The sequence below is a fragment of the Gobius niger genome (genome assembly GCF_951799975.1).
Source record: "Gobius niger genome assembly, chromosome: 1".
Classification (NCBI taxonomy): domain Eukaryota; kingdom Metazoa; phylum Chordata; class Actinopteri; order Gobiiformes; family Gobiidae; genus Gobius; species Gobius niger.
The window spans coordinates 44,197,093-44,219,841 of record NC_136852.1 but is presented as its reverse complement, the minus strand read 5'-3'; the positions used below and the strand labels follow the sequence as shown (position 1 = coordinate 44,219,841).

Below are 22,749 nucleotides of genomic sequence, written 5' to 3'. Positions count from 1 at the left end.
GAAAAGTTACATGAAAGCAGGAACCAGTTTTTATTCAAGTAAGAGGAACGACTGAGCGCATTTTGTCCATTCTGGCTTTACCCAAATCTAAAAGCTTCTCGACTGGAGAGCAACAGTGTAATGTCTCATTTGAAAACTAAGGCCTGATCATAACTGATCATAACTTTTTGCCACGTTGTCATGTTTTTGTTGCTGTTATGCAACTTTTTGGTCATTGTTGCTTTTCTGGCATGTTTTTTACACTTTTTTGTACCTCTTTTGTGGCTTTTCCATCACTTATTTTGTTGCTTTTATGTCAGGTTTTTGGCACTTTTTTTGTTTTGTTTTCATTGTTGTTATTGCATATTGTTATTCCCTGTTATCGTTGCTATTTTGACTCTTTTAGATTTGCCTAAAGCCAAACTGGAGAACATAGTTTAGGTGGGGGTTAAGAGGTTAAAGAATTACTCATAGTGTGGAAAGTTACTTTTTTTTACTCAAGTAAAAAACACTTCCTTTAAATATTACTCAAGTAGAGCAAAAAAGTATTGTATGAAAACTTCTTGGCTATGGCTAGAACATACCTTTTTATAACTCTTTGAGTTTTTTCATCCTTTGAGTTGAGCTGCGCTTAGAAAACAATAATATAATCTGTGTTTTGCCTTATTTTCAAATTATATTAAATAATTCCAATTACCTCCTTGTTAACTGCTAGGCACGTCAGCAGTTAAAGCCAGGGCTTTCCATTTCTACTTTATACTGGAAAATTGAAGTATGAAATATGCATTTGTATTCACAACTTAACCCCCGCCTGAATCGAGCACATTTTCTCCAGTTTGGCTTTACCCAAATCTAAAAGCTTCTTAATAAAACGAACAACATAATAGGGCAGCACGGTAGTACAGCAGTTAGTGCTCTCGCTTCACAGCTAGAAGGTCCTGGGTTCGATTCCCACCTGGACGGGGCCTTTCTGTGTGGAGTTTGCATGTTCTCCCCGTATCTGCGTAGGTTTCCTCTGGGTACTCCAGTTTCCCTTACCACCAAAACATGTACAATAGGCAAGGATGAATGATGTGTGTTAGAGAGTGCAAGTGGGAGATGGAAATTAGCCCAAGGCTACAATCCTGTGTGGCGTGTTTACATGCATGAGACCCATGTATGTTCATTAACATGAACGGTCCCGACCAAATAAACCAATAGTGACAAAAATAGGACAAAAGCAAGGATAAAAACGAAAGAAAAAAAAAAGTAACAAAATTGCAACCAAATAACAAAAGTAAAGTGACAACAATATCTATGAACATGTGACAAAAACGCTACAAAAGAGTAACAGAAAAGCAGCAACAAAGTGACAATAAAGCGATCAAAAGAAATGTCAAAAAAGTACACTCGGTTAAGGCGGGGTTAAAGAGGGTTAAAACTACGTTTGTTTGTTATAAATAAAGTCAGCAATGTCCAGGCAAAGGCAATGATAGCCACAAGACAATGTGATCAGAGTACGTTTGGTAAAGGAGTCAGAATTCTAAAAATCGATTTGATTTGCATACATGATTTTTACGAGTGCATTGTGGCGTTTTGAGTGCAGAAGAACGAAACAGACCAAATATGCGGGATCACCAAAACATAAGTGAAACAAAACAATACTCCAGGTGTGTATCTGAAGGATATAGAATCATAACATAGCTAAAAGCTCAAATATAGGCTCTTTACTATCTATTAACAGATAATGCACACACATCTTTAAACCAAAGCATTAGCATGACAACATCACGCCTCTCCTGTCGCCTCCTCTGTGTATTATACTAATGACACTTATTAGCCCAGCGTTATAATCTATTTATGCATTAGCCGCGGACATGCTAACCGCCCCGCTCCTGGAGGACTGTGTGTACTCCGCTTTGAGCCAGGCCCAGGGGAGCGCTGATGGAGACGCCGCTCCTGTAATTGTCTTGATGAGACAGTCAGCGATAAACAGTAACACCGCAGTCTGTGGAGGATTCACATCACGACTGACACCTGGGCACAGGGGAAGGGGACATAATTGAGAGGCAACTGCGAGGTAAGAGGCGTTTCCACTGACAACAGAAGAGAGGAAAAACAAGCCTGAATTCAGTTTGTCCCCTATGGCGTCAACAATTAAAGATAACATGCAAACGTTATAATTACTTTGTCAAGTTACAATTGATTACTTTTTATGTGTCATGTTGAGCTGAAAATGTCTTATTTTTTACTAAAATGGCCGAAATTTAGCAAACCAAGACTGTCTGTTAATGTATTTTGAGTTTATCATATAAAAAATAATATGGTGGTCCGTTGTTGGTTAAGTGGACGAACAAAGGGGTTCTCAAGTGCGAAAAACTCCATGTCAAAGAGCAGCACAGATGCTGAATTTTCCAATTCAGGGCAGACCTGGCTTTGTCCTTTTTTAAAACTACATGAACTAGTAATCAATAATCAAATCACTGTTGAATTAGTGTAGTCAAAGAAGTAGCTAGATTATATTTAGTCAGAGTAATCAGCTTTTGTGGAGTGAAATCATCGACACTGGCACTAATATTAGATGATATTATATATATTATATTAGCTCTGCCATCCACAATGGGAATGGAAATGCCCACGTGCTGCTCAAAGTTCATATGTTCATCTAATCTCTCAATCATCCAGGCATTTGTCTACTGCTGTGGATCAATTCAAGAACTTTCAAACACCCAGGATGATAAACAGAGTCCACTAAATCAATACAGCTGGACATTTCCAGGCTCAGACGGCCGATGGCTTTGGGAATTGCTAATGATCTTCTTCACAGAGATGTTCACTGAAGTCCCCCCAGGTTGCAGAGTGGGCGGCGATGACACATCTTCCACTTGTTTGAGGTGAACTAGTATCTGGCATCGTTTGCCTGGTGACGATGTGAAAATTTTCAACATCTCTGTACTTTGATGCGTCACCGCCCACACTGCAACTTAGAGGGACTTCAGTTAGGCCCTGAGAAGGAGAAAATCGTTTGTTATTCTTAAACTGTCTAAACCTTGAAATGTCCACCTGCATCAATCTAGAAGACTCTGTTTATTGTACTAGAGATTTTCAAATGTTTGAGTTTAGGATGTGTCTCCTCTGAAACCGCCGGACAGTGACCAATCCTCCTTCACATCATAGGAAAACTTACTATTTTAGTCATTAAGGAATCGTTCTTTGGTACTCAAAGCAAAAAATACACAAAAATGTAGTATTCTTCAATGAAAAACTGCTTTGTATTTTAAAGTTACGATATGTAGGCCAGATCTTCTGCCTGGTGCACGGACAGCGCAACTCAAAACGCGACGTTGGACACGCGTTATCTTGCATGTGGCGCAGATTTGTGCTATGTGCCTGCGTCACTGGAGAGAGGGGGTCGCTTATAAAAAAAAGAGGTCGACTGAGGCGTTGTTTTTTACGAGCAGCACTGAGAGAGCTGCTGCTTACATCGCGCTGACTTGAATGTAATGAAATAAAATCACCTTCATGTCCAGTGGCAGCAGAGACAGCAGTGGCCTGGCAGATATACCACGCGACACATCAGCCACTGCTCCAAAACGCGCCAAACGTCTGCACGATGCCACACCCACAAACTTATGAAGACTCAACAACGTGACATGCTTCATACACGGTCGTACGATGCGAACAAAGCGGCTAATGACCAAAAAGGTTACCAAAAGAAGGCGTGTGTGGATTGTTTAAAGAAAACTGTTGGGGGAGGGCGCCCCCGGAGTCTGGTTGGAGGAAAAAGTTAGTTCTACATAACATCGCAATTGGCCTTATGGCCGCTAGTCTCCCATTGGAATGCCTTGCGCTTTAGACACGTTAAAAACAACTGTAAAGCTTGGTTTCTACAGCTAGATGTTCCTCTTTATGCCTTTTTATGAACATGCTTCGTCAGAGCTGGGGAGGGGGAGTGCTCATGATGGTGAACGGGGAGGAGTGAGGAGTCGTTGTCTATTATTTTTTACGGTCTATGGCCAGGACTAGCTCTGCAAGATCTGAAAAGTGCGCTCCCAAGTGCGCAAAAAGTTACTCGATAGTTAGAAACACAAGATTGGGACCGCAGTGTTTTGTACATTGTAAATATCTATCAGAAAGCAGAATAAGCACTAAGAACCTCTTAGAAACATTCACTTTAAAGGGGCTAGGCGCAAGTTCGTCATTTTAGACTCACTACTGCCACCTCAGGTCTTTTGCGTAACTGCAGCTTCTATATTAAGCTCGTGCATGACAGCACTTCAGACCTGAATGAACACCTTTTTGAGTGACAGTGCAGGATTTTAGAGGCAGTTGTGGTGAGCAGGTCTGAGCTCATTTTATACATTAGGACAGGGCTCTTCAATTACTTTTGTCACTGGGCCAGATTTGTCGGAGGTCATTGGCCACTGGGCCGGTCAGTCGGTGAGCCACCACCTCCACCAAACGTATTCATATTTTTGGGATAAGTAAATGATAATTTCATTATCATCAATGCTTGAATAGAATAGAATTGGACCTAAACACAATAGTTGTATTATATTCCAGCATTTTAGGCTTTAGAAACATTGCAATAACATATTCATACAGAATAATAAAGAGCCTAATAATAAACTAGGACTACTCAGAATTAAACCAGGATTAAACCAGGGCAAAACATGATATATCAGGGCTAAGGCAGGACTAAATCCCATAAACCAGACCAAAGGCCTGATACAGAATAAGAGAGTTACATGTGAGACCAGCTCATCTCAAACAACATGACTAACTCCTGCTCAGCCACTGCTCCTCTCAGCTGAGGGACATACGCTGACCAAACCCCTGAGCTGCTGTTCTGTCCAAACCTCGAGCTTTATGATAAAAGTGAAAGAAGCTCATCAGAGATGGCGCGCTCATCCACATATAGATGGTTTTCCATTGACGTCACACTCCCGCATAGTTCCATATGGCGCCATCGTGTGTGTCAAGGGTCTAATTGTTTGTGTTACGGATCCTTGATAATATCGTGAAGAAATAGTGCTCACACCTGTGTTGTGTGGGGCTGATCCCGACACGACGAAGAGAAAATGTCTCAATATCCCAAAAGTAGTTCACAACTAAGGAACAGAAACAGAAAAACGTTCATACGAGAGATTTAACTATGGCCGCCTACCGCTCGTCCCGGGTGTCGGGTCTGACTTTATGGGGAAGCCTGTGCTTATTCCGCTCTGTGTCTGAGTGTCATGTCTTGGCTGATGCACCCTGGTTTTGCCAGGGTCTGTCAGCTTTTATCTGACAGATAACAGATATATGAGAAAAAGCGGCATCAAACAGATTTGACAACGGGGCTAGCTGCTAGCATGAAATAAAGCAAGTCTACGATGAGCTCATAGTAGACTTGTATTTTTTCATGCTGCTGTCAAAGCTGTCAAACGCAAACCAGGTACAGTTAGCAGCTAGCAGAGAAATGAGACTCGGACAAATCACGGAGGAAGCACAGGCCGTCCCCGTAAAGTGAGACCCGGCGAGAGCGCGAGGCGACCGGGGAGAGTGTGAGGAGAAGGCCGTGGAAGAGCGCGAGTCGGCCGCTGTTACTCTCTTGGTTCAAACGCAGCACAGATTGGCACTGATACACGCTATAAATACAGCCATTCCTCATTGTTTAACCGCTCACATGACAGCTGTTTTTTTGGTTCGATGGACAAGTTTAAGTGCACGCTATAGCCTACGTGTTTTACTGCTATGATTACCGTGCATGTGTACATCACAATGATTATGTTAGCCTACCCATCACATGGCTCATTGTGAGTGAAAAAAACACATTAGCGACTACAGAACGGCCGTAGTAGACACAATTATTCATGAAATGTGCATGCGAGTCGCGCATAAACATTGTCGAACGCCACACTAAATGGCGGCGCGGCGCAGAGGATCATGGGAACGGAAAACCATCTATTCAGCCTCTCTTTTGCCTGTTAACTTCACAAAGAGCATCTCTGCGCTTGTACATTTCACACAAAGACGTATCGAATGAAGTAGGGGGAGAAAGGAAGAAAATGCACCTGTCAGATTCATGATTCAGATGTTATTTAGATAAGTTAGAGCCCAGAGAGCGAAGTTTAGCGCTGAGTGGTTAAACACGCGCGCTGCAGGTGCAGTGCACTTACCCAAAACTCACACACCATCAGCTTCATCGTCCACTTTACAAACATCCACAACTGAACTGGCCCGGATAATGCCAAAAAATAGATATACTTATGGAAAATGAGGCGCGGGCCAGATTTAATTGGTTGGCGGGTCGGAGCTGGCCCGCGGGCCGTCTATTGAGTAGGCCTGCATTAGGACATGCCTGGAACATACAAAATACATCATTTTAACATTTTTAAACTCTGCATAGCCCCTTTAAATGTGCATTCAGCCCTAACACAGCTCCTGTAGCAGGTGCGGGTGATCACTGTGTATTGTCAATGTGAAAGGCGCGCCTTGATGTGTGTGGCGGCAGACGGCGTGGCGGTGTGGACGGTGCACTACACTTGTCACGATTTGACTGGTGTGCACGTACATAAGTGCCACTTTAGCTTTATGAGTTAATTGTAACATTAACGTGCAGATGAAGTCAATTACCCAAATAATTGTTTGTTACAGTCCATCTTAATTTTTATCTACCCTGTCCGGTCGACGGTATTTCAACATCTCTCTTAAGATTTAATGTACATTTTGCCTTCATAATTTAAAGGGGGGGGGGGGGGGTATTATGCTTAATCGACTTTTTCAAGCTTTACATCATGTTATTATGTCACTCCCTCATTAAAAACATGCCTGAAGTGTTGCCTTGGCACATTCACGTATTTTTGAGTAATCTGTAAAAACTCTGATGGCGGCCATTTTAGGGATTGGTTTGCCTGAGTCCTCCTAGGAACGCCCCCACCTCCCGGAGACGCCTCCGAGCTTTCGTCACCAGTCGAGTAACCAACCACTGCTCCTCAGCAGAACCCCCTCCCCACTGATGCCACAGACAGCGTGTGGAGGGGGCGTGTCGGAAAGGGTCAGAGGTTCTTAAAGAGACAGAGGCCTATTTCAAGACATTCACTACAGCCATTTTGAGAGAGCAATTTTATACAAGGCAGTTATTCTAATTTACTGCATTTACAGACCAACAGAAGGTTTCGTCATCATTGTAGTGTGATATAGACTGGTGCTATGTGATTGAAAAAGGCATAATACCCCCTCTTTAAGTGAACTTCTTTTCATAATTTTGTCGTGTGAAGTCGTGAGTTTGTTCCCAAAGACACAATGAATGAGTAAACGGAGAAGCTTGCCCTGACCAGATTTTAAAAAATGGACCATGAATTCCCTTTCGCAGAACCCGACGCCTCAGCCACGTCAGACTGGTTTCCGTTTAAGCTCTTTTCGACCCTTCTTTGTTTAAACTCCCCCCTCTCAGTGTCACCTGCCGAAGCCATGACTCAGCGGATCCCCTTTTTAGCCAACGCACTTGTCCGTGTGTGCGTCTCCTTGACCCGAATTGTCCCCCCCCTTCAGGCTTCAGGCCCGGGCTAAACCACAGCGGGGTCAGTTCTGGGTCAGGTCACATTAGCCGCAACGTCTTCGTCAGCATCTCCCTCATCACTCGTTAAAATGGACGCCGCTGTGTCGCCCAGTACACCGCTCCTTTGTCCTTTAATTGCCCCCCTTCAAACCGTCGCATTTCTCAGCGTTTAATCACGAGCCGCCGCGGTGTGGATGTGGTGGAGGTGTTTTTTTTTGTGTGTTTTTTTTATGCAGATGAGAGCGGAGCGGCAACATTAATAAATTCACGCCCCCCTCTATCCCACCTGCAAGCCCCGGACTCAGCCCTGACGCCGGTGACCGAGGCGTAATTGAAACAAATGTGGCAAATTTAAGCGCTCATTTCTCACGTCTTGCGCCGCTCGCAGCCCGGACACCGTATTTTGTCCCCGCGTTTTCTGCTTTGGCGCTGAAACCCTCTTTCCTATATAGAACGAGACAATAAGCAGATGTCCTCAGGGATAACGATGGACCGTTTTCTTTGGGAAACAACATAATTACGTGCCTTTGACTCATCCTTGAATGGCACTGAGAGAAACAAAAGCAAACCCGGGACACTTGCTTCTGTCAACAATCTGTGGTTTGTCTTGTTTCCCATCTTGGTTGCACATACAGCGAACCCAACAGATGTATATGATTGTAGAAGTGTCATATATGGGTCATTTTGTTTAGTGCACACATACAGTACCAGTCAGAATTTTGGAGACGCTTTTTTATGCATTGTTTTTTGTCTGTTATTTCAAGACCATTTACCATTGTAGATACTTATTCCACCCTTTTATTGTTTCCTATATAACCCCATGCGTTCATTCATAGTTTAATGCCTTCATTTTTTATTCTTCTTATATGGCAAAAGCGCTCCAGTGAACATCTCATCAAAAAATGGCTCTTTACTGAGAACCAAGTCTTCGGATTTGTGTATTTCCTTTTTTTTTTTATATCAATTTCTTTTAATGATGACAGTCAGATGGCTCATATTAAGGCACAACTGAATCATCCACAATGGCAATTAAACTGATTTGTGCACTGTGAGAATAAAATATTGTGCCACAATTAATGAAAAGTGGATTCAACTCTCTGACAAATCATTTTTAGTGCAAAAAGTAGTGATGCACCGATTCTGCGTTTTTGCTTCCGATACCGATGCTGTGCAAAGAGACTTTCTTCTAAATCGCAGCTGTGAGTGAAAAAGTGAATGGTCCTCTTTTGTTTTCAATGATTATTAATAAACTGTAATGGAAAAACATTTAACAAGAATTGCTGGACTTTTCTAAAGAACTCATATAAAGTGATCTGATCATTGCAGCTTGTACACAACAAATATGTTATTCTTTAACTGCATTTAAAGCAGTGCTAGACCCTCTGGGGGTAATACAAGTGTTGAAGGGATGATTGGGGGGTCTTTCATCTCCCTCTGGTGTCTCTGGCCAGAAAACTTCTGTTGCATCTTTGCTGCCTCCGGGTCGAAGACACCAATACACACTATTGGAATCACGAAGAAGAAGAAGCTAACAGGCTAACCGACAAAAGCTAACTGCGGGCTAGCGCCACTTGAACAGTATTTACAGGCAAGTTTGAGTGAATTTTTTTTTTATCTCCATTGTGTAATTGGATGTACAATATCCCTTTCTCCCTTTGTCTTTTCTGTCAGCGTAGTATTTACTCTCACGGACAATTCATGAGTAAAAAAACGTAACGCGCTACGACATCTGCAGTTGCGCGTATGGCCTCTAGGGGCATGAGTTACTTAGTACTGCTTTAATAAACTCAAATACAAAGTTATTTTAATAGGCAACTTCACCCTTTGATAAGTTGCCGTTAGCTTTAGCTGTTGCTAACCGCGGCTGTAATTGAATTCTCCAGGTTTTTCCCTTCAATATATTTTTTCAGTATCGTCTCCGATATTTCATTTGTGTTGCCTGCTCCATTGTTGGGGTTATCCAAGTTCATTCAAGGCAGTTCTGGGTAAAATTAAGAAAGGAAAAAAAGATCTGTCTCTTTTCACATTTCATACCCGATTCAAATGAGCTTCACATCCAAGTGCCGCCAAGGTCCATTTAGTCCTGGTTTAGTCCCCGTTTTGCCTCGTCCGCTGCTCATGAAGAGCGCATTGCCTTCATTTTGGGTCCTGACTCTTTGAAGCGCGGGAAGGCCGCACATAATTGGGATGCACTTAACAAATATCTCCACCACACCTCAGCAGTGACTTCTCTCAATGTAAATCTCTGTTTCATTACCCCCGCGGGACGTCGTGAGCTACCGGAGTAGACGGGGACCAAAACACGAGCGGTGCCATGCGTTAATTGCCTCTTTTCATGTAGTAAATTTCCCAGGATAGAATTAAAAATGAACACATAAAGCGGGTCATGGTTAAGGTGTTGGGATGGGTGTGTACCGCTTTGTGCTGCTATTCAATGACACACCACTTTAATCATTGGAAATTAGCCCGCCGCTCCCCAGCCCTGTTATCTGTGGGATGCTAAGCGCTTTACCTCTGATGGAAGCCGCAGCTAAAGGCTATCTTTTAATTGTGCACAGAACAGGAGCCTTTGAAGATCGGCGGCTGCGAGTTTTTTTTTTTTTTACTGTGCCACAAGATGCAAGAGCTGAGTCACTGTAATGATAAGAGAGAGTTTTCGAGAAGCAAACCTCGTCAGGAAAACAGGAGGCATATGGCGCAACCGACTTATGAACATGAAACACAGTTTTGTCGTTTAGCTATATGTTTTGAGACTTTTCATTTTTCATTTGTTTGTTGGTTTATTTGGTCAGGACAGTGCATGCTAATGAACACACCTCAATCCGGATTGTAGCCTTTGACTAATTTGCATCCATTGTCCCGCACTCACACCCTCAAACACACTCATTCATCCTGACCTATTATACATGTTTTTAGTGGTAGGGGAAAGCAGAGTACCTGGAGGAAACCTATGCAAACTCCACACAGAAAGACCCCATCCAGGTGGGAATTGATCCCAGACCTTCTATTCACCTTCTGTGAAGCACGAGTACTAACCACTGTACTACCATGCTTTGGTAGTACAGTGTCGTGTGATCACACCTTGTGTTTGGGTAAAACAAGGTGGTGCTTGATCCAATCAGCAGCAAATATCCCAGATGTATAACACTGCTAATGTTCTGTGCACTAATTTTACTTTTGTCAGGATTAAGCTAGGCAAACACTGTGTGATCTTAGAGAGATTTTTAACAAGCTACATTCATCATCAACTCACGAGGAATGTATAAGCTCACGATGGAGACGCTCACGCTACGGAGCAAAACGCTCACAACTGACCTGCTCACACTGTACGAGAGACATGACCCGCTTTACCATGGATACAAGGATTTTCTGCAAAATCATCCTGTCAAACAATGTGTCTGAACATCCAAACATCATCAAATAACTTTGGCAAGTCTTCAAGGAAGGTTCTTGAGTCGTCGATGTTCAAGAACCTTCATTGAAGATGGACAATTCCTGTATGACTGAGAGCCACACAGATAACTTTGGCAAGGCTAACTTCAGCAACAAAAGACAAGTAGCCTAGCTTATATTAGCCGACAGCCAATATAAGACACAAAACCGTCAGACGTTGTGTCTGCAGTGATATGTTCAGGAAGACGTTATCAGCGTGTTTAGCCCTCGCTCACCTCTCTGCGCCCCGTCTGCCCTGTGTCTCCTCCTCCTGATGTCCATCCATCCATCCATTTTCTTCCACTTGTCCGTCTCCGGGTCGTGGGAGCAGCAGTACAAGCTGCCCAAATCACATTGCACCAGCCCCTATGGCTCCTCCTGCAGGTGGTGGGTCCACGGGAGGACGGCCTCATGGTTCTAACCGGGCCTGTTGGTCTCTCAGAAGGGGCTCCTGAACCGCTCTTTTGTCTGACCCATAACCTAGGACCAGTTTGTCATGGGAGACCCTACCAGGGGCATGAAGCCCCCAACAACAGAGCGTTAAGGTGGCGGTTAGGAAGGGTCCTCCTGATGTCTACTCTGTATTTCACCATACACACTGCTTTCCGTTGACTTCAGTAGCGCTGCCACAATGGCAGGACCACACGACTCGTGAAAAATATCAAGCACGTTTGCGACTGTGCAATTTTCAGTCGTATGTTTGCTGTGAGCAGCTAATCACGGCTCATAGCCCCCTGTAACTGCACGACAGAGACACACAGAGATCGCACCATTTCAAAACTGTTATGTGATCAACATTCGTGCCAAAGTCTTCCTTACTGTTCTTTTGAATGTCTCAGCGATTGTAAATCCACATTTCTTTGCACACATAAAAAGCTGTACCAGCTGCAAAATAAAAACTGGACCACAATCCAAGAGACACCAGCTAAGATTGTTGAAAATTAGCAGAAATCCTGAGGAAAGGGCAGACTGGCAGAGACAAGCCATTGCCTGTACTCTGTAGTTTAAGTGTCATCCTAGAAGCTCGGTCAGCACTAATGATCTTAGTTTTGTCCATGATGTGAATCGACTGCTGACTTTTGATTTGTCAGAGGAGAGACGCAATGTATTATTTCACAGCATAGCACGCTTGTAATAGGTGATTTTCACAGACTACCGACTACCAAAGTGACAATATGACAGGTTTGAATGCTTTTGAAAGAAATGTAGTGTCACGTGATCTGCTGTGATTTGGTTGCTGGATGTTGATGTGTTTTATGTGTTTTAATGTGAAACCAAAGACAAATTTCCACCTCGCTGGAAAATAAAGTCTTTGTATTCGTAAAGCTAGTCGTTGGCATCTAGCATAAAGGTATTGTTAAAGGCAATACCTGAGTTTAAAAAAAAATGACAAACAATGAAAGAAGAAGCCACTAAATTAAAATGTTAGTTGCAATCTGAACTCATCGTCCAAATTCTTCACAGGGACAAGTTTATCGGCACGTTTCACAACTTGCAGGCTCAGTTTTCAGCGCGGTCATTTCATTTCTCATTTATGAATTGATTTGAATGGGACGATGCATATTAATGAACAGTCAACCAGTGCTGTAAATATGCCGGATTTAGCTCAGAGCTGTTTTCCATCTGCAGTCCCATGAGGTAAAACACATACCACCAACACAGAACATACATGAGTACCACAAAACATGTGCGACATAGTAAACATGCAGTACAACATACAAAAAACCCTAAACGCTAAATTGCTCAAATTAATTCCACGCACCAAATGTCCCCATGAACTAGATCGACTCCTAGTGGTTTGCTAATCAAGAAGCCATTCTTTAAAGAGACTGGAGGCAAATTGGTCATTTTATGCTCACTACTGCCACCTCAGGTCATATGTCTAACTGCACCTTCTATATTAAGCAAGTTCATGACGGCACCTCTGAACCGAAGTAACACCTTTTTGAGTGACAGAGCAGGATTTTAGAGGCAGTTGTGGTGAACAGGTCTGGGCTCATTCTACACATTAGGACATGGCTGGAACATGTAGGGGGAGGACAATACATCATTTTAAATGTTTTAAACTCTGCATAGTCTCTTTAAAGAGTAACTAAACACCAAATCCACTTTTTTTTTGCTGATAAACGGTCTACATGGTTGTTGAATAGAGTTAGCTACATGTCCCAGTCAATATTTTGACAGTTGGTGCAAACTTGTTCAAAATCTCACTTTTGTGTCTAAAACCGCAGGGTTAGCGCCCCCTACTGGTTTCACGCAGCTACTACATTTGATCTTTTGCGGTTGGAGGAGAGTGTGTCCACGGCGTCCAGAAAACGTCATCAGTTCTGCCCGTGGTTCTGCCTCTGTGCCTCTGTGGCCCCGCCCACTCACGCCTCCGCCTCCGTCACGTAGCAACCAGGACACGCGTCGCGCAGTCAAACCAGTAGATGGCGCCCCTGCGATGCTCACACTTCGGCTGAGGTGGTGTAGAGGAATAAATCCCTTAGAAAAGCTACAGTGCGATGCTCTCTCTCTGTTCGGAGTCACTGACAGCGAGCGAGTCGTCTACCGGCAGCTATCTTTTTTTTTTTTGTAGGATTGCTACATCAAGCAATGAGAGTGTACCAACTATCCTACGAAAAAATAAACCTTGCGCACAGTGGTGACACCGGTAACAGCAGTCTGTCAGTCCTGTCAGATCTTGGGGCTTGGTCTGAGACTGTCAACAGAGCAGACCCCGCCCACACACTCACCCCCCTCGTCTCCCCCAAAGCCTCCGAGACCACCCCTTTCTCAGCAATTTTTGACTTTAGTTTGTGGGTGGGGAAAGGCTCTGCCACGCCCGTTTAGTTGCACTTTAAGTTGTCTCTGAAATTAAATGCTGATAGTACTTTCTCTAATAATCTTTGGTTTAAGTGGTATAAGTGTCCCAACTTGAGCAGCCCTTTATAGATACCCCCTCACTGTGGAGCGAGTGCTTGTTTCACTGTTCTTTCTGAAAATTAATTAATTAGGAGGTAGTGGAGCCAGACCGTTCAACACTCTGTACACAAGGCAATTATTTTTAAAGAAATAAAAGTTTTCAAAATGGAAAAAAAAATCATACTTTTCTAGTAAAGCACATGCATGAAAGGACTGTGGCTTCTGGTCGAGTGTCTTAAGAGGCTTTTTAACTGTTCAGTTGGCTTCGGCAACACTGGTGCAGGACCAGGCTGTGAAGCAGTATTCAATATTGGAGATTATACCATGGTCTGGGTGAATACTCAATTCTGATTGGCCGGGGGGTTCTTTCCTTTCAGTTGTTGGCCTGACACACAAAAAGCTGTGTTCCCCTTTAGAGAACACAGAGGGAAATACTTGTACAGAGAAGAGGGAAACCATTTTGTGTTTCTGGGAAAGCGCCGATCTGCCCCACTTTCTTCCTCCCATCACGGCTCATTGTTGTCGCCGGAAAGGCATCCAACGTAAAAACCCGGCAATCAACTGCTGAAGTTGCACCAGTCAGTAAATTCCTTCTGTGAAAGTCGTTTCTCTCGCAAGAGACAATTGCTGACTTTCCGTTCTTGGAAATGGCTTTAGTTGTTCGTACTTTTCACCCTAAAGAACAGTGTTTCCAGGCCCGTGCGCGGCGGAGCTTCCAGGAGTGCAGCCGCGATAATTATTTTATCTGAGAAACGTGGATGGGATAAGCTCGCTGCTTCGGTAAGTCTGTGCAGAACGCGTCCCGTGGGCCGCGGTTAGCGAGTAATTCTTTTGTGGTTAAAACTTGAGCTGCGATTGGAATGGCTCTGTTATCTCCGGGCGCACTGGGAGACGGTAGACGAAGCCCTTGGAAGGAAAAGCAGTGGAAGGGCTTTGAGGGCGGAGATTTTACAACTTGAATAAATGTGAGTTTAACAGAACGAGGGCATGCATTATTGATGTCGTACAGCCACTCACTGGATCAATATTTCACTGTTATTCTTTTACTGTTTTATCACGTATTCATTTACTTCTGCAGAAGGTGGATAAAGCAGCCAAAATATTGCATGGTTCTGGAAAATAACTTTGCTTAGATAAGGCGAGACACAGCAGGTGAAAGTATTGATTTTTCACGCAGTGGTCGAAGTAGACATTTTTGCTAGTTGCGTAACATCGTAGTTTCCATGTCAGTTTAAAGACTTGAAATGTTTTACCCACTAGCGAGGCGCAGATTTCCCGGAAGTATCTACTACAAAGCCGGCTTTCCCCCGCATATTCATTCTCAAATATTAACATATTTAAAATCCACGTGTCCTACAGAGGGTCCTCGAGATGACGCTATAACCCCGGCCACCATTTTTCCATACAAAGATATATTCTTACCTCAGCTTAGACGAGTTGATGCGTACCTGTCTGGCCTTTTGCGTGCACTCAGTCACTCAAAACGACCAAAGATGTTGTCAGCATTTAGCCTCTCCCAATGTATTCCTATAGCTCCAAACAGGGGTGAAGTTGGAAGCTACCACGCTCTTCCACGGGCACACACAAAGACCAGACAGATACGTATTAACTCGTCTAAGCTCAGGTAAGAACATATCACAGTATGGAAGAACTGTGTGCCCTCAGTCGCGCAAAAAGACCAAAGATGTTGTTAGCATTTGGCCTCTCCCAATGTATTCCTATAGCTCCAAACGAGGTGAAGCAAGAAACGACCAAGCTCTTCCACGAAAGAGCCAGACAGGTACGCATCAACTTGTCTAAGCTCAGGTAAGAACATATCTCAGTGTGGAAAAACGGTGGCCTGTTCCTTTAAGTAGAAGTAAATAGTAGTCATGCAGTACAAAATACAGTATACAGTATAAAAGTATTTGGTGAAAATTACCCTGTACCGTATCATAATCCATTACGCCCCTTTGCTGTATCCAAAGTGAAGCCAAATGTGGCCGTCAGTCCCATTTTTTGGTGGCACACATTAAGAGAGATGGTACTTTTTAAGACAAGTTCCATAATTTTACATAAAGATACCTCCGAAAGTAACATTTTATTGTGGGAAAGGGCTGGTTTTAATCCATCCATCCATCCATTTTCTTCCGCTTTATCCGGGGCCGGGTCGCGGGGGCAGCAGTCTCAGCAGAGATGCCCAAACTTCCCGATCCACACACACTTCCTCCAGCTGTTCTGGGGGGACCCCGAGGCGACACCAGGCCAGCTCGGAGACATAGTCCCACCACCGTGTCCTGGGCCTTCCACAAGGCCTTGTCCCACTAGGACATGCCTGGAACACCTCCCGTGGGAGGCGACCAGGAGGCATCCGTTTTCAATGTTCCAAGTCTAAATAATCGACAACCGATCTTTCACCCTCCACACCGTATATACACTCCAATATTCGGCCCTTAAAGGAACAGGCCATTGTTTTTCCATACTGAGATATGTTCTTACCTGTGCTTAGACGAGTTGATGTGTACCTGTCTGGTCTTTGTGTCAGTCACGCAAAAAGATAAGAAGATTTTCCATTCTGAGATATATTCAAAGGTAAGAACATATCTCAGAATGGAAAAAAAAAACGGTGACCTGTTCCTTTAATGACGAAAGTTTGGACACCCCTTGCTGTGGAACGAAGACACCGCTGCATGGCATCTAGAGTAGCGCCCGTGCTAAAGACAATTAGCCTGGTGAAAGCTAATAAACATTACCAGGTCACTCTGCTCCCTCATCTGACTGTCATGTCACACCCGTCGACAGCAGAGTTGATTTGTCGCACCAGACGCTATACGAGAGTTTTTTACACTTAACAACACCGTTATTCTGGTCGGATGTCGGCAGCACGTGTGAAGTCATGAGATTGCAATTGAAAAACCAGACCAGGTAGATGCAACATTTTAATCGGAGCGCCCAGGATCCTTCATCTCAACAAAAGAATACATATTGTATACTGTATCTTTATGCAAACACAAGAAAAAGCGGCGCACATCACTTATGCTAATGCGGGGAAAGACTCTAAGATGAAATTCTTGTCTGGCGTTATTGAGAAAGCCCGGTTGTTTGCGAAGGGGCCTCAACGCAACAACACATGTCTCCGCATCAGACTCCGGGTGATTTCCACAACAACAGCATCCCTTATAAGTCTGAGGCGCACAACACAAGGCATCAGTACGTCTGGCTCGACATACAGTAGGTTCAGCAATAAACAATGTCACATGAGGGGCCTATCAATTCGACACGGACGACTCTTTGACCCCTAACTTGTGAGAAAAACATCCAGTACCAGACTTTTGAGGAGTCTATCAAAGCTATGGAAGGTATGGCAACGAAAAAATAAATGATTACAATGTGGAATCAAAGTGCACAGCATGGGTAATACTGGAAAAGTCAATACCATACCACAGCTTTGGGGCGGCAACAGAAAAAGCACGGTCCCCACGAAGCTTCCCTTTTAGTTAGTGGGACCACAAGCTTAAGCTGAGAGCGCGAGACGGGACACGGGGCAGGCTCTAAAACACACTGGCTGCCAACGAAGTGAAGCTTAAGTTGGTGAGATGAGTTCATGTTTCGTTGTTTTTGTTGAAAGCGAACGAGCTGCAGTCGCAAAAGTGCATTTTCACTCAAACCGACATGAAGGCCGTTACAATAGTCGAGTCGAATCGTCACAAAGGCTTGAACCACAGCTTCAAAACGATGCCTAGACTCTTTGGCGCCTTTGATTCTTGCAAGTTTTCTTAAGGGAGCAGGCCACTGTTTTTCCATACTGTGATATGTTCTGAGCTTAGACGAGTTGATGCGTACCTGTCTGATCTTTGTGCGTGCTCGTGGAAGAGCTTGGTCGCTTCAAACTTTACTCAGTTTGGAGCCATAGGAATATGCAAGGAGAGGCCAAATGCTAACAACATCTTTGGTCTGTTTGCGTGACTGAGGGCACACAGTTCTTCCATACTGAGATATGTTCTTACCTGAGTTTATACGAGTTGATACGTACCTGTCTGGTCTTTGTGCGTGCCCGTGGAAGACCTTGGTCGCTTCCAACTTCACCCCTGTTTGGAGCTATAGGAATATGTTGGGAGAGGCCAAACGCAACATCTTTGGTCGTTTTGCGTGACTGAGGGCACGCACAAAGACCAGACAGGTACGCATCAACTCATCTAAGGTAAGAACATATCTCAGTATGGCCTGTTCCTTTAAGTGAGAGAAACTATACTCGACAGGACCAGAAGTACGTCGGACAAATTTAAGATCGGGGTCCATTTTAACGCCCAAATTTGACACGACACTGACTGTGACAAAGAACCCAAGTCAAAGAGAGCAGTGTGACCGACAACACTTTGGTCAGAAATCATGACCTATTGTTTTGCTTTGGTTCAAATTCTGAAAATTCAATGATATCCCAAGATTTTATGTCATGAATGCAATCTAAGAGGGGCTTGGTTGTCTGCGGATCAATATTGGTATGCTAGGTGATTGCTTTTTTGGGGGTTTGAGTGTAAACGTTTGTGTATTGACAAAGTAACAGAATGTAGAGCAATCTGTAAAATTCTTTTTGCATGAGGTGCCGTTGTTGCCGTGTGAAATGAAGATTGTGCATCTCTTTTTCATGAATAATTGTAGCGTCTTCTAAAAATCTCAAAACTTTTGACCATGGATAGGACTTTGATGGACTCTACTCCTGCCCAACGCTTCAATTATCTCACATTTTCTGTGTTTATGCCGCTCTTTGAGTTACGGTAATGCCTTTCATGGAAGAGAAAAGGGGAGGGAAAAGGAAACGTCTTTCTCAGATTTGCTTCTTTGAAATCTGTTGTTTATCTGTGCTTTTAGTATCAATTCTTCTTAAAAGGGAAGCCAGAATGAATGAATGAAAGCTGCAGCTCACTTGAAGCTTTGAGGAGTCTTGCTATTATTAAAGCCTTTTTTTTCAGAAACTGGCGCTTTTCACAAACTGACAGGCAAAGAGAAGTAAACAGGCCTTATTTACTCTTGAGTTGCAAATCCGTCGAGTCTGGTGGATACCTCTTGTTATCAAACTTCTCCTTTTTTGTCTAATGGGCGAGAAGATCGGCGGAATCCTATGATGCGCCGGGTTGGTTCTAATGAATGCGCAGCTCAATAAACAGCTGGCGGCACGAGACGGAGGCAGGAGACGGCTGTCAGTCAAAGTCAAAACAGGCTCCACAATCAGAGAGTAAACAGAACGCGCCGCAGATGCGATGAGACACCGTGCTCAGGAGACCAGAGGAAAAAAAAGAACGCACACAAGTCACGTTTCAACGGCACATATGGAGATTTTAACCTCTGCGAGCCTCCTGTGACTTTGGAAGATAGTTGTGTTCAAAGCCACGATTTCTGGTTATGCAACGCTACGTCACGAGAAGCAGGTGAACAGTCGCTAAGCATTTCATTGATGCAAAATGACAGCAGGAAAGTGCATACGATGAAGCAACTTTCGATATCCGGAAAGTCAAAAGTAGCAATTGGCAACACCAGTGAGTTTGGATTTAATCTGATACTTCGTAATACTTGGGCCAGAAGGGAAGGACAGTCCCGTTTTGGAACGCTATCCGAATCGGAATCCCTTTATTGCACAATGGGCAACGGAACCAACTGTTGATACATTTAGAACCAAGATGAAGGTTCTTGAGTCATCGTCTGTACTCTATAGTTGAAGTGAAGGACGTTTCGCCTCTCACCAGCAACACTAAGAGTCCAATCTCGAGTTTCTCAACGCAGGCTTGGCCGTCGGACAGACACCAACGGCCAATGGCTGAGTTATGTACAACAGCGGTCCCTCCCCGAGATTTTTTTCCTACAGACCAATATTTTTGCACGGAGAGGAGGTGAGAGAGGGAGGCGGTGGGTGAGGGGGGCACATGTGCTGGTGTTTTGATCACGTCCTGCGCTCTTCAATACCAGCCCAAGACCAAGGTTGAACACACAGTGGAATAAAGTTTGTATTCTGTTTTGGCCACGCAAGTTTGAGCGCACCGTTGAAGGCAAGATGTCACACTAGTCTGCGTCAAGGCGGCAGATCAGACCCTAAGGTTTCCAGGTCACAGGAGGACTGAATAAAGACCACTGGGAGGGGTTAGCTTGGTTTGAAGCAATAGATCCCTCCTTTGCATCCTTTTCATATTGTAAATATAAGTAAATAAAATAAGTAAAGTTTTATTGCATACGCAAAGCTCTCAGATGATCTCTGCCCATTTGTTTCAGTGGACGAGTGGCTTCTGTTTCACCCACAGAGGGCGCTAACCTTCACAGTGTTTTTTTTTAAACCATAGGTACAACATGCAAGAGATAGTATAGTATAGTATGGCTCCCGTGTTTTTTGTAAAAATACCATTGCACACCTTGCTCCGCTTGGACCGACTCAGAGTCCCCATGGTGCTTCAGGGCCTGTCAATCAAAGACTTAAACTTTACTTTTTAATTCTACAGAACAAAAAACACCTCGGTTAAAAATATGATACCCAGCCCAGCGTTGTCACATGAGTCACAGCGATTTTTAGGACAAAAGAAACACTGTAGCCAGGCTTTTTAGGCTTGTTTATTGATATCGGGGCTCTGCTGTATGGAGTTTGCATATTGTCCCTGTGTTTGAGTAAGTTTCCTCCAGGTACTTTGATTTCCGACCACTAAAAAAAATATGTACAATAGGTTTCCCTCCACCTCCCCTCAGTGGGACTTTCCTGGTTAAATAAAGGTAAAAAAAATATATATATATATATATCAAACTTTTTCTAAACTTATGCCTGCCACATTTTATTGGTAGCTAATGGATTTATATCAAAGTCCATTACTTTTTTGCTTCCTAACTATAATTTTCTAATGAACCCATGCATTACCCAGCACATTGTAGTTGCATAAATGAGAGACCTCTCTGTAATAGCCTTTATAATCCGACAATATGCTAATGTCCGACTAAAGTCGTGTAATATAATGCAGCCAGAGCAAACTGCGCCGGCTTCGCTTAAACATTGACCCAAACTCGATATACCTCCGTGCTACCGCAATTTAGCAGCACGCCGCGGCAATGTTGAAGCTATTAGGAAGTCAAAGTAGCACCATAACCAATTACCAGCGCCAGGCAGGAAAAGCAATTATGAATTAGAAACTTAGTGCCGCTTTGGTGCGCCTCTCGCCACGCGGCTGGTGAGAGGGCTGCATGGCTGCCTCGGCAAATTACATTTAGGCAGAGCCGCGTGCGCCTGATGGATTTATGGGCAAACCTTAGAAATAAACAGCAGTGGGGTTTGGATGCAAATAGGGAGCCCTGTCGGGCTTCCTGCACGTATGGGACAGGACAGGGATGATGGATGACAGGTCTGTGTTATTGACATGAATGAGGATGATGTAAAACATCATAATGTGATGAGGTCCGGTAAAGAGGAGCTATTTTCACTTTGAGATGCTCATCCAGGGGATGTTTTGGTTTCAAAAGGCGCTTTTATTGGCTACATGGGAAATGTGAAATTGGTGGAAGGACATGTTATGAAACTTCGAGCCACATTTAAATGACAAGTCCATGTGAAAATGCGAGGCGAGCTCGTATTCCAGTGCATTGTAAAGGTGATGTTTGTGCCTTTAGTGGTTTAAAAAGGCACTGCAACTATAGCTGAACCTGAGCTGCCTTAAGTCAAGTTTCACAACACTGATCGGGTTATTTTTTTCTTCTTGAATATTTATTCTTATCCTTCATCTCATAGTAAAAGTTCTTTTAGCTTTTAACTAAACGTGCTTCAGCGTTCTGTTCTCTACATCAGAAGCGTCTCTCGTCTCAGCAGTTAAATGCCACTTCTGAAAAAGGCGGCAGTGTACGTAAAGGGCCTATCGACACTGGCCTGGAGACTAGTTGGAGACTCAAGTTGCAGCTGGTCATGGAGACGTAACCTGGAGATAAGGCGAGTCTCCAGGTAGTCTCGGTGAAAACAAACATGTTTGATTTCAGCGGAGACTGCAGTCTCCATGTGTGCGCGGTCTCAAGCAATTATGTTGAAAATACTATTTGTGGTCCCCAACCTGTGAGACGTTTCTATGACGTATGAAGGAATTGCCCCATGTGGGATAAACAAAGTTGACTGAACTGAAATGAAGTGGGGCAAAGCACTGTAGTGAAAGTAACTGGATGGTTAGTAATTTTATATAGTCTGATTTCAGTAAAAAACGTTGAAATCATCCTGAAACATTGCCAGAGGTTGTAGACCATAAAAAGCCTGTGTCGTCTGTCCTCTTCTTGTTATGCACAGATCATCTGTAACCCGTGTCTTGTGTGTTTCAGGTGGAGTGGATGAAGAACGATGAGCTGGTGAACCCTGATGAGAACATTGACCTCAGAGCCGACCACAACCTGATTATCAGCGCGGCTCGACTCTCCGACTCCGGCAACTACACCTGCCTCGCCTCCAACATCGTGGCCAAGAGGCGCAGCATGACCGCCGCGGTCATCGTGTTTGGTACGGCATACATATTCTGTAGAAAGAGCCATATCCCTGCATTTTGACTGGCCTGGACTGGTTTAAACCAGTTTAGGATTGGTATAGTGCATGTTTGGGCTGGTTTAGACCGGTTTAGACAGGTTTGCACAGCTTTGGACTGGTTTGTGCTGGTTTTGAAAGGATTGGACTGGCTTAGAGCAGGTTTGAACTGGTTGGACCGGTTTGGACTGGTTTATACCAGTTTTGACAGGTTTGAACTGGTTTAGACTAATTTAGACTGGCTTATGCTAGTTTCGACAGGATTGAACTGGTTTACAGCGGGTTGGGCTGGCTTATGCAAGTTTTGACAAGTTTGAACTGGTTTAGACTGGTTTGGACTGGCTTATACTAGTTTCGACATGTTTTAACTGTTTTAGACCGGATTGGACTGGTTTACACTAGTTTTGACAGG

At 43.8% G+C, this 22,749-nt stretch overlaps 1 protein-coding gene across 2 annotated transcripts in view; it reads left to right on the top strand.

The window, feature by feature from the left end:
* unc5db (unc-5 netrin receptor Db) overlaps window positions 1–22,749 on the top strand; it is a 591,396-nt gene that overhangs the window by 376,780 nt on the left and 191,867 nt on the right. For both annotated transcript variants that reach the window (XM_079567276.1, XM_079567275.1), the window contains exon 5: window positions 22,142–22,316. In XM_079567276.1, coding sequence (XP_079423402.1) covers window positions 22,142–22,316 — 175 coding nt within the window. The remainder of the gene's footprint in view (window positions 1–22,141; window positions 22,317–22,749) is intronic.